Genomic DNA, 14,228 nt, shown 5'->3' with positions numbered 1-14,228 from the left:
GTTTGTATCTGGTTTACCATTTAATAGAGCAGCAGCTCCTTCTGAAAAGGAGATATGTGTACCACTAAAAATGTTTATCATTGCTTGAACTAAAAATTAATAAATGCTCTCTGACTTGAGGTGTGTTTTGCTTTAAATGGTTATTTTGAGACGAAAAAATAGACTGGTATTTCAATATTATTAAAACCCATTAAACTACAGGATGTCTGTTAGAATGATTTTAGGCTGTAAAGAGTAAGTGCATAATTCTAGGAACAAGTGACTGTAGTTTTCAGATTTTTTCCATTTGAAAGTAGAGCTTTAAATATACAATGCATAATAGCTTATTTGAACTTCCAGATTAATTAATTTCTTCTAGTAGCACATAAACTATATTGTATTCTAGTCTAACTTAATTTTCAGACTTTGGCCAAAAAATGGTCAGTTAGTTCTCATGTTGGAAAAACACCATATAATGGACACTATGTCTTGCTTTCTCAAAATTTTAATATGCATCTGCATTGAGGAGCTGCTTCATTTACTTAGTATTCATGGTTTATATAGAGGATTAAATGTTTTTCTGGAACCAGTTTTCCTATTCCTTAGTAAAAGTGTTCTTGAATTGCTCTTCTGGAGCTTTATTCTGAACTGCCTGTGTTCAATAACTTCAACTTATTCAGATGCTAATATGCGGTGTCTCTCTTTTGTGAATGTCTGGCTAGAGACTGAAATTAGCATATTAGGAATAGATTTGCAAAAGACTTTTTCCTTTGTCTGCTTATATTTTGTGAATAGCTTAAAGGAGAGGATGGTGTTCCTTGTAAATGGTTTGCAGAGTTGAAATCCAGTGGGCCTATAATGTTATGGTATTCTGTTACCATAGTCCATTTTTTAAAGTGGATTCTTTCTGTTACTAACACCTACACAGTAGGGATGATGCAATGAACTCTTACACATTTACTGTTCTTCTTTAAATGTTTGCATTCTGCTGGTATATTCTTGAAACTGGAAAAGTGCAAGCAGAAAAGATGGTGCTTACTTGGGCACTAGACTCATTGCAGATGGCATTTGAGAAATAGACAATGCTGTGGAATTTGGCAGGAACTGGATTTCTTCACTGTTCTTTATTTGTGGAGGGAAAAAAGTCTTCTAAAATCTATTCCATGAAACTTTGATTCTGAAGTCTATCTGAAAAGGTGTATGTGAAATGCATCTTTAACAATTACAAATGTGAGGTAGAAATGTTTAGGCAACTGAAATGTTGAAGAAGAAACTGGATTGCCTTTTATGTTGTGTGTGTGGTTTTGGTTTGGGTTTTTTTATTGTTTTATTGTCCACCGTGGTTTTGTTGCCTGTAATTGTGTGGCCCACTTTCTGCTTTTCTTACACTAAAGAAATGTAGTCGTCTGTCTTCTGCCTTTTGCTAGCTGTTCTCAACATCTTAGTGAAATCAGTTTGGTTTTTTTTTCTGACGACTGAGCTGATGAGAATAGGCTTATGTGACTAGCTATTTTTGTAAGACTTTTATTAATAAACTGATAGCCTTAAGTGCAAAGAAGCAGATTTTCTCTGTTGAGTAGCTTGTTGCTAAACCTCTTCCTGAGCTAAAACCCTGTTGCAATCAATCACTCTGATAGTGAAATAAACATGCGTGCAGTTTGTGTGCCAGGCTAATGTAACAGTTCAAACTTGTATATCCATGCACACTGGTAGGACTTTTTCTTATGGAGAGCCTTATTTCTGTGCTGGAGGACAGTTCTTGGTGGTTAGGTATGAATCCAAGGCAAACTTGATCTAAACTCAGTTCTAAAGTAAAAGACTGAGTCTGCCAAGAGAAGGGGTGCGTGTGTATGTATGTAGTAAGTTTTAGAGACTTATTTTTGCTTCAGTTAACCTATCTTTCTTTAAGGTTCTGAGTTTTGCATTCCTTGTGGTGTAAAGGCTTGTCTTCCTGGTATTTTGTGCATCTTCAGATAGAGGTTAAAACTGCCACAGTCAACATGTGGATACTGTGTAACATCTATTTTTGGCTTGATTTAGGTCACTTTTCTGACTCATCCTAAAGCGCTTCCAAATGCACCTGTTCATTTGAGGGGGCTGATGATTCAGGGAAGGCCATATATTTATGGACTTAAAGGGCAATTTATTGCACTCGTGCACACCTGTGGTGCTTTCAGAAGAGTTTGGTTCTGTTCAGCTCAACCCGAGTCCTCTCATTCCTCCAAGAAAGACAACTACTGAGCAAAACCACGGCTTCTGATGCAGTTATTTGATATGAAGTTTGGTTTGCCAATGTCTGTTGTGTGAGGGAGCCAGGGGAAATTGGTCCAGCAATGACGGCTGTTCAGCCGGTGTTTGACTAACGTTTAGGATGCTGCTCTGACTGCATCAGACCGAGGTGCTTTGGAAGGAGCAGCAGGCTTATACTCCTTCACTGATGGCCTCTGGGTTTTGTGGCTCTCTGCTGGAAGATGTGTTCTGGCCATGCTTCTGCCGTGGAGATGAACTGAGCTGGGCCACGACATCTTTTGGTGTATAGGAGCACTGTGGTGTTTCAGCTGGTGCTGAGTCCACTGCTGCTTGTGCTGCTTCTGCCACATGCTGTGGGAACTAAAGAGGTGTCAGGAGCTGAGAAAATAAATCCTAGCTCTGACAGAGAGGAGTGGGAGGGCATATTAGTCTTTGTCATGATACCAAGAGGAGTACTGAAGAGAGCAGTGGTGAAGAGAAGGCGGCTGATTAGAAGAAACAGAGACAGACCAAGATAGTATTTGGGAGCCAGCCAGAGTGTAAACAAATCATCTGGGAGGTGAATTTGGACGGATACGAGTGAGGGGAGGCTGTGAATGGATAAAAACAGGAGAAGGTAATTTAAGAGCATGGATATAAACTGAGATCAAGAGACAATCTTATCTTGATCCTAGTGTTTGGAACACTGTAGGAGGGAAGATGTGAGATGAAATGGAAGAGACCAGTGTATTTTAGTCAAAACAGAGAAACAAAGCCTTATGGTCCTGGATGGGTGGATGAAGGGAAGTCATCACAGTACGTGCTTGAAATTTGGTAGCAGGATGGAGAGGGTGTGAATGTGTGTGGTAGGGAGGAGGGATTGTATATTTATAATTCTATTAGCAGTTCTAACAGTGTCAAAAGCACAAGATAGAAGCTGAAGGATTATTGAGCCCGGAGGAAAGTGGAGTTTGAATGCTAATCTCACTATTCAAAAAACTTGCAGAGTACTGTGGTTTAAAATTACAGTACTATGTATAATAATATAAAAATATTTAAATGACATAAGCGTGGAACAACCATAAAATAGTTTCCTTCAACATATGTTGAAGTTTTCTTTGCCTCCTTTGTTGTGAAGGTGTTTTGATAGATGATTTTTTTTTTTTTTAATTTTCCTATATGGAGAAGCTAGTAGAGAAGAAGAAGAAAAATAGTATGTCTCACACAGCAATTACTAGTTTCTGTAACTGAAGGTAGAAAAAAAATTGTATATGCTTGGCAGATGTTGGAAAGACCAGCAAGTCATTTTATTAGTGGAATTAGATAACAGTTTAATTTATTCTGTTCTGCTTTACAGTCGAAAGATGCATGAGTGTTATGCAGTCTGGGACTCAGATGGTTAAGCTGAAGAGTGGAACCAAAGGGCTAGTTCGGCTCTTCTACCTGGATGAGCACAGGACCTGCATCCGATGGCGACCATCCAGAAAAAGCGAAAAGGCAAAAAGTAAACTTTTACTATTTCTTTCACTTTCTGGGGCAGTTCACTATTAGACTGTGAATTATAGAGGGATCAATTAAATAAATGCTTTTTGATGCTTATTTTAAATGTGATGCGATACTGAAGGTTTTCAGGAGTGTGAGTAGAGTTTAACCACCTACTAAAAGTTCAAGATTATGAAAGGAAAGGGAGTGTAGTTCAGTCACATGTCAACTTTTTCCATAGGTTTATATGAATTGTGAACAAACTGAACAGGGACTTGATAACAAACTATGCTGGACTCTTTTTCAATGTGAACATCACAAATTTAAATATAGAACCTAGAAAATTTTAGACTGAGGTTTCTTAATACTAGCCGTAATAATTTTATTTATTACATTTTGATTATTTTCTTTATTACATTTTGAGGTTACTGTGTAGCAATGTTTCTCACTGAAACTGTTCCTGCTGCACTGTTTTAAATTGGAAATTCAAATTAGTGGTTTATTGAATAAAATAAGGAGTAGAAATTCACAGAACTGTCCCAGAGGCTTGAGATTAAAAACAAGCAGTTGCGAAGGTTGCGGATAGTGACACTTGATGGTTTGGGGCCAGTGTATGGTGGCTAAGAGCTGCTGTGTTGAGCAGCATAGCTGTTAGGTGCCATTGCAGTGGGAGCCATGTTACCTTAGCACAGTGATGGGTATCCCTGTCTTCCTGCTGTAGAAAGCACAGCTGTGGTGGGAGCAGTCACTTTGGAGCTACACAGCGTTTCACTGATAGATGGAAGACACTTGGTATCTGTCTCCATGCTCCCCTGTGCATAGCCTACAGTCCTCTGACATAGCTCAAAGAGCCTTGCTGTAACCTTTGTGTACCTGCACTGGCCTGCCTTCAAGGCAGCTGTGCTGTGCATGTGGCACGGCCAAAGCAAGGATAAAACTAGGAATCAAAAAGCACTTTTGGATTTCAAGATGTAATATTAAAAAAAAAATAATAATTAATGACTCTTAGCCTGAATAATTCAGAAATGCTAAAAACAGAAAGAAGTTGAGTGGATATCCAAGCATGTAAATTTTTGTTTTCCCTTTTCCTCCCATAGTTGTCATTGATTCCATTTACAAAGTCACTGAAGGTCGGCAGTCTGAAATCTTTCACCGCCATGCAGAGGGGAACTTTGACCCAAGCTGTTGCTTTACCATTTACCACGGCAACCACATGGAGTCACTGGATCTGATTACATCTAACCCAGAGGAAGCTCGCACCTGGATCACAGGACTGAAATATTTGCTGGCTGGAATAAGTGACGAGGATTCGCTCGCTAAGCGACAGAGAACACATGATCAGTATCCTTTTATGAGCCTGAGCTCCAGCTTTTTATTCATTATTTCTGGCTTGTTTTTTAGTGACTTAATCATAGGGTGTCCTTTCACCTCCTCTTTGTGACCAAAAACCGTGCCATTGATTGCAATGGAAACTTGAGAAATGGGTTTGACGTGGACACTTATGTGTGCAATAAAGTATCAGCTGTGCCTTAGGAACTGGATTAAACTGCATTGAAATCAGGGGATAGTCTTGCATTTTGTTAGTGAAATTCTTATTGAAGGGTCAAAACAGTAATTTCTAGTTATCTTAATAAATACTAACCTTGGCATGATTTCAGGATTTCTGTCATTTTCTACTTGCCCAGCTGTGCTTTAGCTATTCTGCTGCAAATTGCAAGCTCCATTAGAAGGCACTGTTTTCAAGATACTGCCAATTGTTAGCCTCTGCACAGGTGAAACCTAACATTTTTGGGAGTCTTTTAGTAAACTGACTCGTAAGTCCTGGCCATCACGATTTCTCTTGGTTAGCGTATGTCAGACATCTGTATGTACTTCTCAGCCTCCATCGATTGTCAGGAGCACAAATCTTTAAGGCTCCTTAAATGTTTGTTGTGGGCAAGTAACCAAAATGAACTTCTTGTACAGACCATGTCCATTGAGTATTTTCTTGATGTGGTTTCTTTCACAACAGGGCTGACTAGTATGTTAAATACAAAGAACATTTACAATCCCAAAGCAAGCCCATGTTGATTAAAACTGTAACTTCTGCCACATAGAAATCTACGGTGGTCTCTTGTAAATACTCCTCCTGGAGAATATACATACTTAAGGTATTTTTAATTTATATTTTCAGTGTTTAAATCTGATACAAGATAGGCACAGATTCATTTGGGGGATATATTGCATGCTCTGTTGCACACATACTCAGGTTGCTATATTTATCCACGACTTTTCCGAACTGTGCATATCTGCTGTATGTTCTGTACTGGTGAAACATCACTTCCAAGTCTTGTTTGTGTTATCAAATGTGGCAACTGGGAGACTGCAGACAAAATGACCCTGTACCAGTTCCACATAGTGTAAGAACTTGGCAAAATCTGCAAAGGGATATATGTGCAAAGAAGGGGTAAAAGGTACTGGTTTGAAAGTGGAGACCTTCAAGCTGAATGAAGGGAGAAGTGGAAGACGATATTGGAGCAAGCCCAGCAATACTGGAAAACTTAAAAGAGTACATTCTCAGAGGAGAAACTAGTAGCAGAAATGAGTGCACAAAGGAGCTAGTACTGTGAACCTAGTGGTAAATAACTGCCATAAACCAGTACCAATTTTAAGCATTTGAATGAAACTGGAGCAAGGGCAAGGGGGAAAAAAACTGGTTCAGTGTCACTTCAATCCCATGTAAACCTGTAGAACATCCCCCAAAAGGTTATATTAGAGATGAGCCATATGCTGTGTGAAGGATCACCTCTTGTTTTCTGAATTTGACAGTTGCTAGCTTTGTTTGGTGCCATTTTGCCCTTTGAGGGGAGAAACAGTAAATGCATAAGTGCTACTCATTTTCTCTATGCAGCTTATGATTCTATTGAGTTGTTGCTGTCCTGTGGAAGTTGTGGCACAAGGTGAAGGCAAAGATATTGTAGAGGAAGTGGTGGACAAAGTAGTTGTCCAGAGATGGAAGAGTTACAAATACACGGATGAAAGAACTGTGTGGCAGTCTTGGAGGAGAGAGCTTGGAAAAAACAAGAGGGATTAATTTTTAATGAGGTTCTTACGGAAACCACAGGGTGATAATAATGTACTTGGGCTAATTTCACAGTGTCTTCCTTATTCCATCCTCTTGCACTAGATTAACATCATCCCTGATCTAGGTGGCTATTGAGCTTGATTCCTTTGAGTCACAAAACCATTGGTCCTCAGATGTAACAGTCTTAGTTGCACCAGGCAGGAGGTACAACAGCAATAGCACATTGCACCAGAAGGTGTATAGTAGTAAAAATGCTTTGATTTGACATCAGTGTGGGGAGAATGATGTAGATAGTGCCAGATCTTTGTCAGCATTGACTTTATTTCAGTGTACCCCAATAACTCTTAATATAAGCTGTGGGAAATGTTAATTCAATATTTTACCCAGAGGCACTGGCTTGAAAAAGACATGTTTGTGAAGGCTGGACTGAATAATGCTCAGTTTTTCTCCTGGAAGATGTTAAGGTCCTCTGCTAAGGAGGATTATCCTCCTGCCCAGAAGAGCTGGGGCAGGGTCTTGTTCTCCTGAGTTCAAGTCTTGTCCTTTACCTGCCCAGCTGTGCTGCCTTTCTTCTCTGTGAGGAAATCACCCTCTTGTACCTTTCTTTGACACGTTTGTAGCTGGGTCAAACAGACCTTTGAGGAGGCTGACAAGAATGGAGATGGCCTGCTGAATATAGAAGAGATCCACCAGTTGATGCGTAAACTAAATGTTAACCTGCCCCGCAGGAAGGTCCGGCAGATGTTTCAGGTTGGTGGCCTCTAGCACCCAGCGTTGTTGGGGTAAGATAGTGCCAGTTATGGTCTAGAAATAGATGGATCCAGAATAGGATCTGTGAGTTGGGACTTAAAACTCTGTCCTTTCCAGCACCTCACAGTCTTACCTTTTTGTAGACAAAGATGCATCAGAATGTTGTTTTAACAACATGAACCACATAGAAGACAACAGTACTTTTTCTGCATTATTGTTTTCATCTCTCTGAACTGGATTGTTCTATGCTGGCATTGATGGACAGTGAAGTTACTCTGTTTCTATTGAAATCGTTTTTCATTTCCTTTATGGAGAAGTATTTAACAGAACTATTAATTAAGATTTTTAACAACTTCCTCTTACTTAGCCAGACTCAATGTTCTACTTCTGTCAGTTATCATTTTCCACCAGCCCTAGTGTTTACTGTAGGATAGGAAAGATAAGCAAAGGACACAATGGAAGCCAAAATAACATTTTCTTAAATCTTCAAAACCAGTATCAGCCAAAAGCTGGTTTGCTATAAAACATGGGAAAGTTGAAGAATCTTCCATGGTCAAAAGCTCTTTGTTTGTCTGGCATAAAATCTGCATTAGAGATATATCTATCGAAGATCAAGTTACTCCCCAAAGACTTGTAGCGTGGAAACTGGTGGGGTTGTACTGTGGAGGTGAATTTGGGTTGTACTTGTTCCTGGAGATTATAACTGTCACTGAAGATATCTACTAGATGTAAAATAATTTAAAATCCCATTTGACACCAGATAGCTAGGAATTATTTTCTTCTCTGCTTAGTTGCTGTGATCTGAGTTTATAGCTCAGATGACAGACTGCTAACAAGAGGTAATGAAATGCGGCTTCCCGAGATCCTTGGGTTTTGCTGATACTGTTGACTGCTGCAGGAGAGCAGAGAGTTGTGAAGCCATGTACCGAAAGGGGGGGGGAAAAAAAAAGTTCTGTCTGCACTGTTTAAACTGTCTAAGAATGAAGTAGGGCACTCTAGCAGCCATTGTCCTTTGTATAATCAGAGGCAGTTTTTGGTTTAAAATAAGCTGCTTTACGTGTTTTTATTTTGCTGCAGTTGCTGCCAGCCTATACCTGAGTTAGTATCCTAGAACTCACAGGCATGGTTAAAGTTATTAAGGTTAAATATGAAAATTGTAGAAGGTTGGTTTGCTGTTAGTCGTTCAGGGCTCAATCTTAAAGGCCTTACCCCATGAGCAGTGCTTTGTGCCAGCAAGCCCTAGGGACTTCCAGGGCTTAATGCAGGATTAAGGGAGTAGCCAAGTAACTCTGGGACAAATCCTCACCCCTATATTTAGCCACTCTGCACTGTTCTTCCACTTGGTCTGCTCAGGTGGTACTGTTTGTGTGACTTAGCGTTATGGTTCTGGACATGGCACAAAGCCTGGAGGAGCACCTGTGGCTCCATGGGGGTGGCTAGGCTTATGAAGCAGTCCAGGTCCTGCCTCTGGGAGTGGAATATGGGGCTGCTACTTGTGTGTGTGTGTACTAGAAGTCGCTGGTATAAGGATGGATTCCTGTTTGAAGATATGCTTTCAAGTTCAGTAGATTGCTTTATGTGAAGGGAAAATAAAATTGGATCTTTGGAAAGAAAACCAGGCCAGAGATATGGTCATTGCATCTGCTATTAGACTAACTTCTCTTCTATAGAAGAAGTGAGGCTGGACACCAATTGGAAGAGCTTTCTTGAGAAGGAAGAAGTGGTAGCCAGATGAGGATGCCCTTCGTCTGGAGAAGAACTTGTATTTGGTGTACCGCTGCAGAGGCAAGCCAAGTTCAAACCCAAGTCAGTGTTAAAAGGACTCTGCACAGAAGGTGTTCTGATCTGGACAGAAAGAAGCACCATTTTTAACAGAACATGACTTTGGAATGGAAGGGGGTTTATAACTACAAAGAAAAAAACATATACAGCTACCAACAAAGGACGTTATTCATGGGAACAACAGCATGTTTTTAAATGTTCATTTCACTTTGTCTCCATTATTTGCTTACAGCCTCAAACTTAGCAAGAGTTGTAGCTTCCCTGAAGTTTGTTTTTTGTGGAGACCTACCTAATGTTTGACAGCAGTTCTCCAGAATATATTCTTTGTTTTGAAAATCCAAAGCAATCCTCTTAGGCAGGTGTTCACAGTAAAAAGCTTGTATTAACATGCGTTAATACTGTTTTCTTCTATTCCTACCTCTGAGGATGAACAAAAACTACCATCAAGACTGGGGCTATTGGGCTTATATTTTTGTGTGGAGTTGTACTGCTGCTGCAGATCTCCCCTCTACAGAGTGCTGACAGGGTTGAGAGTGTTGTAGTTTGAATTAATATACATTTAAGACTGCGATATTGAATATGTTAAAATGTCAGACTTTTTTGTTAGAGGAAGCCACAGGGTGAAATTATGTTCCTTGCTATGTTTTAATCCAGGATAACTGCAGGGCATACAGGAGAGTAACAGAGATCAGAATAAAGCCCAGGGGGAGCCTTTTTACAAGGGAAACGTTCAAAACTGAATATAGGGAACCTGTGGTTTTGGCATAGTAACTGTTTTCACAAAAAAAATCCAGCAGGTGGTATTGTAATTTTGCCGTTATTTTAGCCTACTAGGATTTGTGTGAACAGAATCTTGCAGGCTAAAACTTATTAAATTTCTGTTTACGTATGTAAATCCTGTTTTGCTTTGTTCCCTGAAGTCAACTCTGTTTAGCATGCTTACTTGAATGTCTTTACTTCTTAGGAAGCAGACACAGATGAGAACCAAGGAACCCTAAATTTTGAAGAATTTTCAGTGTTTTACAAGATGATGTCCTTACGTAGAGATCTCTACTTATTGCTCTTAAGCTACAGTGACAAGAAGGACCACCTCACTGTTGAAGAACTTGCTCAGTTTCTAAAGGTGGAACAAAAGGTATGAGAATACCATGCATTCATATATATGTACATATAAATACATTCAAGTACAGGGAAATAATTTTATGGAAGAGTTTAGCTTGGGGCAGGGGGATAAAGCACAGGTTTTGTAACAAAAAAGAAGTCGAAATACTTCTAGTAAGTTTGAATTCTTCTGGACACTGGTAGAAGAAATGCAAGTACAGGGTAATATGTTTTTTTGTTTTTAATTATTTGTTTATAATGGCATTTAAAATTCACACTTTTTAATTCCAGTGATTATCATGTGTCTTAGCATGGTTGCTTCCTCTTGCATAGCTTGTCTGGATTGTTTCTTGGTGTGGTAGGGGGATGTTTATATTTCCAGGAGATGCCTTTTGTGAGTAATGATCTTGGCAGATATGCACTAAAATATGATGATATGTGATATGTTTTAAGGCTAGAAACACATGACAAAATAAGAAGAGCAAACTATTTCTTATTATCTACAAATGGCTTGCATGTGCTTGACTTAATACGGTAACACATCAAGATGAATCTTTGTGTCCGCATATCCTTTCCTGTAAGCAAAGTTGAATCCTGCTGTTATATATCCCAAGTTCTTGGATATATAGATATATAGAACTTGGAGTTCCCAAGTATCAGTAGTAGTAGGAGTAATTATAAGCACTCTGTTTTTATTGTTAAGACAGCAGTTCAAATATTGACAAAGAAGAACCTCTTATACCTGGCCTAAATCTCTTACTAAATTTTAAGGAAAGATTATACTTCTGTGATGTAATACAAAGATGGATATTGCACCAACATGGCTGAGGTCCAGGATTCTATCCTTTTTTTCCCCCTCCCCCCCCTTCTGCCGCCTTTCCCAATTTTTCTTTAAGGAAGTCTGTTTTCCTCATACATGTGTGGGACTTGAACATTGCACTTCTATCTGAAGTTTCTCAGAGAGAATCAACTGGGAGAGATGAGGTCCAGGGAACCACAGGAACACACACACCAATAAGGAATTTAAAAAACAAAACAAAACAAGCAGCATAAGTAACTCAAGAAGCAAAGTTGAGTCAAGATCAGAGATTTTTCCCCCCATGTGCTTATGAACAAACTTGCTGACCAAAAAAACATATCTCTAGGCATTCCTATATATCTTGCTCCAGTAGAGTTTTTCATGCCCATCTTGAAAGAGACTGGGTTACTACAAAAATTGCCTGTGGAACCCATGGAGACAACTTGTATACTGGACAGTGAGGAGCACAGAAGGAACCTTGCGATCTCTAGGACTCATGTTTGCTTCTGGCAATTGGTCCTTGGATGGTTTGCTCACTCTGTGTGTCCTTGCAGAGTGTTGTTCCAAAACAACCTCAAAAAAACCCTGTAACATCCCAACCTACTTCAGCTTCCTGGGTGTAGATGCTGTGTTTTGCCTGCAATCATTGGATAATCTCCTGTGTAGTTCTGGGATCCTGCCTGCAATGGCTGTTTTTTCTGAGTTATCCTTAGTATAAAATACCAACAGTCTGTGCAGGTTTGTTGCTGAATTTCCCTCTGGCCAGTGTGGCAATTCCCTGGCATGTGTAACTCCCTGGTTCTTCCTTCTTTCCTCCCCCTTGAAACACAGAGCATTATTACGTCACTGATCTCGCTGTAATAGCCTCAACACACAGATTCCTGCAAGCAGTCTGGTCCTGGTCAGTCTGTTAATTACAGCTTGAAAGCACAAAATGTGTTTGTCTTTTTCCCATTAAACTATTTCTCTAAGATTTTTGAGCTCACTGATTTGCCCTTTGTTTCCTTTTTAATCACTGCCTTTTATTTGGGTGCCCTTCAGTGGAGCACCCTTGACAGCAGCAGCAAGGTTGATGCTGATGGGAAAGCAAAGAAATGCATGTTCATGGAGATGCTGAAGTGCCCAGGTTCAGCTCAAGAGCAGTGGTATGAGAGGGCACTCAGGGACCTGGAACAGGGAGAAAACCATGTGAAAGAGGCAGAAGAGCTGTCTTTGTGGGTGCACAAGGATATTATTAAACTACCGATGCAGCAGAGAAAACAAGTTGACTGTCAAGTCTGGCATACTGCATCCTCTTTTGCCTACACACTACTCAAAATGCTGAATGTGGACAGGGCTATCTGCTATAAATGCTTTGCTCAACGTTATTCCCAAAACAAACAATAGAAAGAGTAAAAGCGCGATCTGTAGGTGAACCTCTTGGCAGTGCAGTATAGAAGCACCTTGCACTTTCTTTGCCTCTTTCCTCTGTTTTTTCCACTTTCCAGTATTAACGGTATTAGAGCAGATTTATCCTTAAATGTTTTCAGAACTCAGAGGTGATAACCATGTCCTTGGGTAAGGCAAGATTGTCTTCAAAAGCTGATGGTTCAAATCATAATGCAGCTCTCAGTTGCCTTCAAGCAAACAGCATTTCATTTTTGCTCTTGTCTGTCTGCTTGGAAATCTGTGGACAGTCTGTCCAACTCCATCTGCTACTCTTCTGGCAAAACTTTTAAATATTGTGCAGCCTGAGGATAGAACAAAAGGGGTTTTTGTTTTCTGGGTTTTTTGTTAACTTGCTAAGCTGGCTGCTTTTTTAAGGAGAGCTCCCCGTTGCCTTTACCCTAGAGCTCATGAAACAGGTTACTTCTGCTTAGGTGGAAATTGCTATTATGTGTCTATTGAAATTACAATTATACAACCTCAAGTGCAAGAAGAGCAGAAAGGCTGTTTTCTGGAATGATTTCTGGTCCTGCAGTCCTCTTAGCACAAGTGGCGTGAGGGAGGAACATCTCTGGATGTGCAGTCATGCCTGCATGCCTGAGTGTTCTCCTTTTGGGAATGTCCTTTCTTAATAAACTAATATAATTGCCTGAGTTGGTCCTCCCCAGAAACTTATTTGCTATAGCTTCCACAGCAGGATCTCCAGGCTCTTTTGACCGACAGAGCTTGTCTCATACTTGCCTTTGAGTAGTGGGGCTTGGGTGAATTGGGCTCAACAAACAGTCTTCCCTGTTAAAGAGCAGCTCTGCAGTTGCTAGCAGTTCTGGACCTGCATTGTAGAGTGAGTGGCCTCATTCTGCCCTGGCCTTGGGAGCCCTGTAGTGATGCTGCTGGAGTGTTGGGGGGGTCAGCCAGCCTGCACCTGTTGTCTGACTGCTGTCTGTTCTTCCCTCCTTCTTCATGCCGTATCTGTATCACATCAAGTGCTTTTATTTCAGTCATAGCAGAGACCTTTTCAACTCTTCTGCTTATGGTTTTATGCAGTTACAAGGCTGACTTGGTGTCACAAACCTGAAATGTTTAGTTTTGGTTTTCTGAGGGTGAGGTTTCCTGTGTGCCTGCTTGCCAGCTGCTGCCTTGCCATGGATCAGTTACTTAGCAATACAGTTTTTATCTGTCTTGAGGAAGAGGAGAGCCTGCTGAGATCTTGCCTACAGCAGCAGTCTCTGCGCGCTCTGGGGAAGAGCTGCGTATTGCGTGATGCGCCCTGTTGTACTCCCAAGCGACAGGAACCAGATGGAAATATTAATACCATGCCATCACATGGGTACCAAACTAGTATCTTCTGTGGTTAAAAGGGCTGCTGCCATATGCAATGGAACTGGTGGCAAAAATTAAAGCCCCCAACTCATTTTAATTGAGCTGAAGAGGAAGCAATTTAGTAACAATTACACCCTCGGAACATACACATATAATTATGTAAAGCTTTTCCTTAATTATTCAATATGAAGTTTTGCATTTTGAGTTAAGCCTGCTTGAGAGAGAGTAAGCTCACTTTTATTACTTGTCTGCAGTGATTATACAGTATCACAGGAATAACTAGGGGTGTGGTGAATA

At 40.3% G+C, this 14,228-nt stretch overlaps 1 protein-coding gene across 9 annotated transcripts in view; it reads left to right on the top strand.

The window, feature by feature from the left end:
- The window catches only part of PLCH1 (phospholipase C eta 1), an 86,356-nt gene that overhangs the window by 36,834 nt on the left and 35,294 nt on the right, over positions 1 to 14,228 (top strand). For 7 of the 9 annotated variants that reach the window (XM_080410165.1, XM_080410172.1, XM_080410166.1 and 4 more), the window contains 4 exons: positions 3,566 to 3,712; positions 4,788 to 5,031; positions 7,375 to 7,504; positions 10,251 to 10,421. In XM_080410165.1, the coding sequence (XP_080266291.1) occupies positions 3,566 to 3,712; positions 4,788 to 5,031; positions 7,375 to 7,504; positions 10,251 to 10,421 (692 nt within the window). Of the gene's footprint in view, positions 1 to 6; positions 3,713 to 4,787; positions 5,032 to 7,374; positions 7,505 to 10,250; positions 10,422 to 14,228 lie in introns of those variants that run through there. The other 2 variants (XM_080410170.1, XM_080410168.1) reach the window with 2 other exon arrangements.

This window comes from Falco punctatus, assembly GCF_963210335.1.
Source record: "Falco punctatus genome assembly, chromosome: 13".
NCBI lineage: Eukaryota > Metazoa > Chordata > Aves > Falconiformes > Falconidae > Falco > Falco punctatus.
Note: the sequence above shows the minus strand (reverse complement) of the source record. Positions and strands in the feature narration are given on the sequence as shown.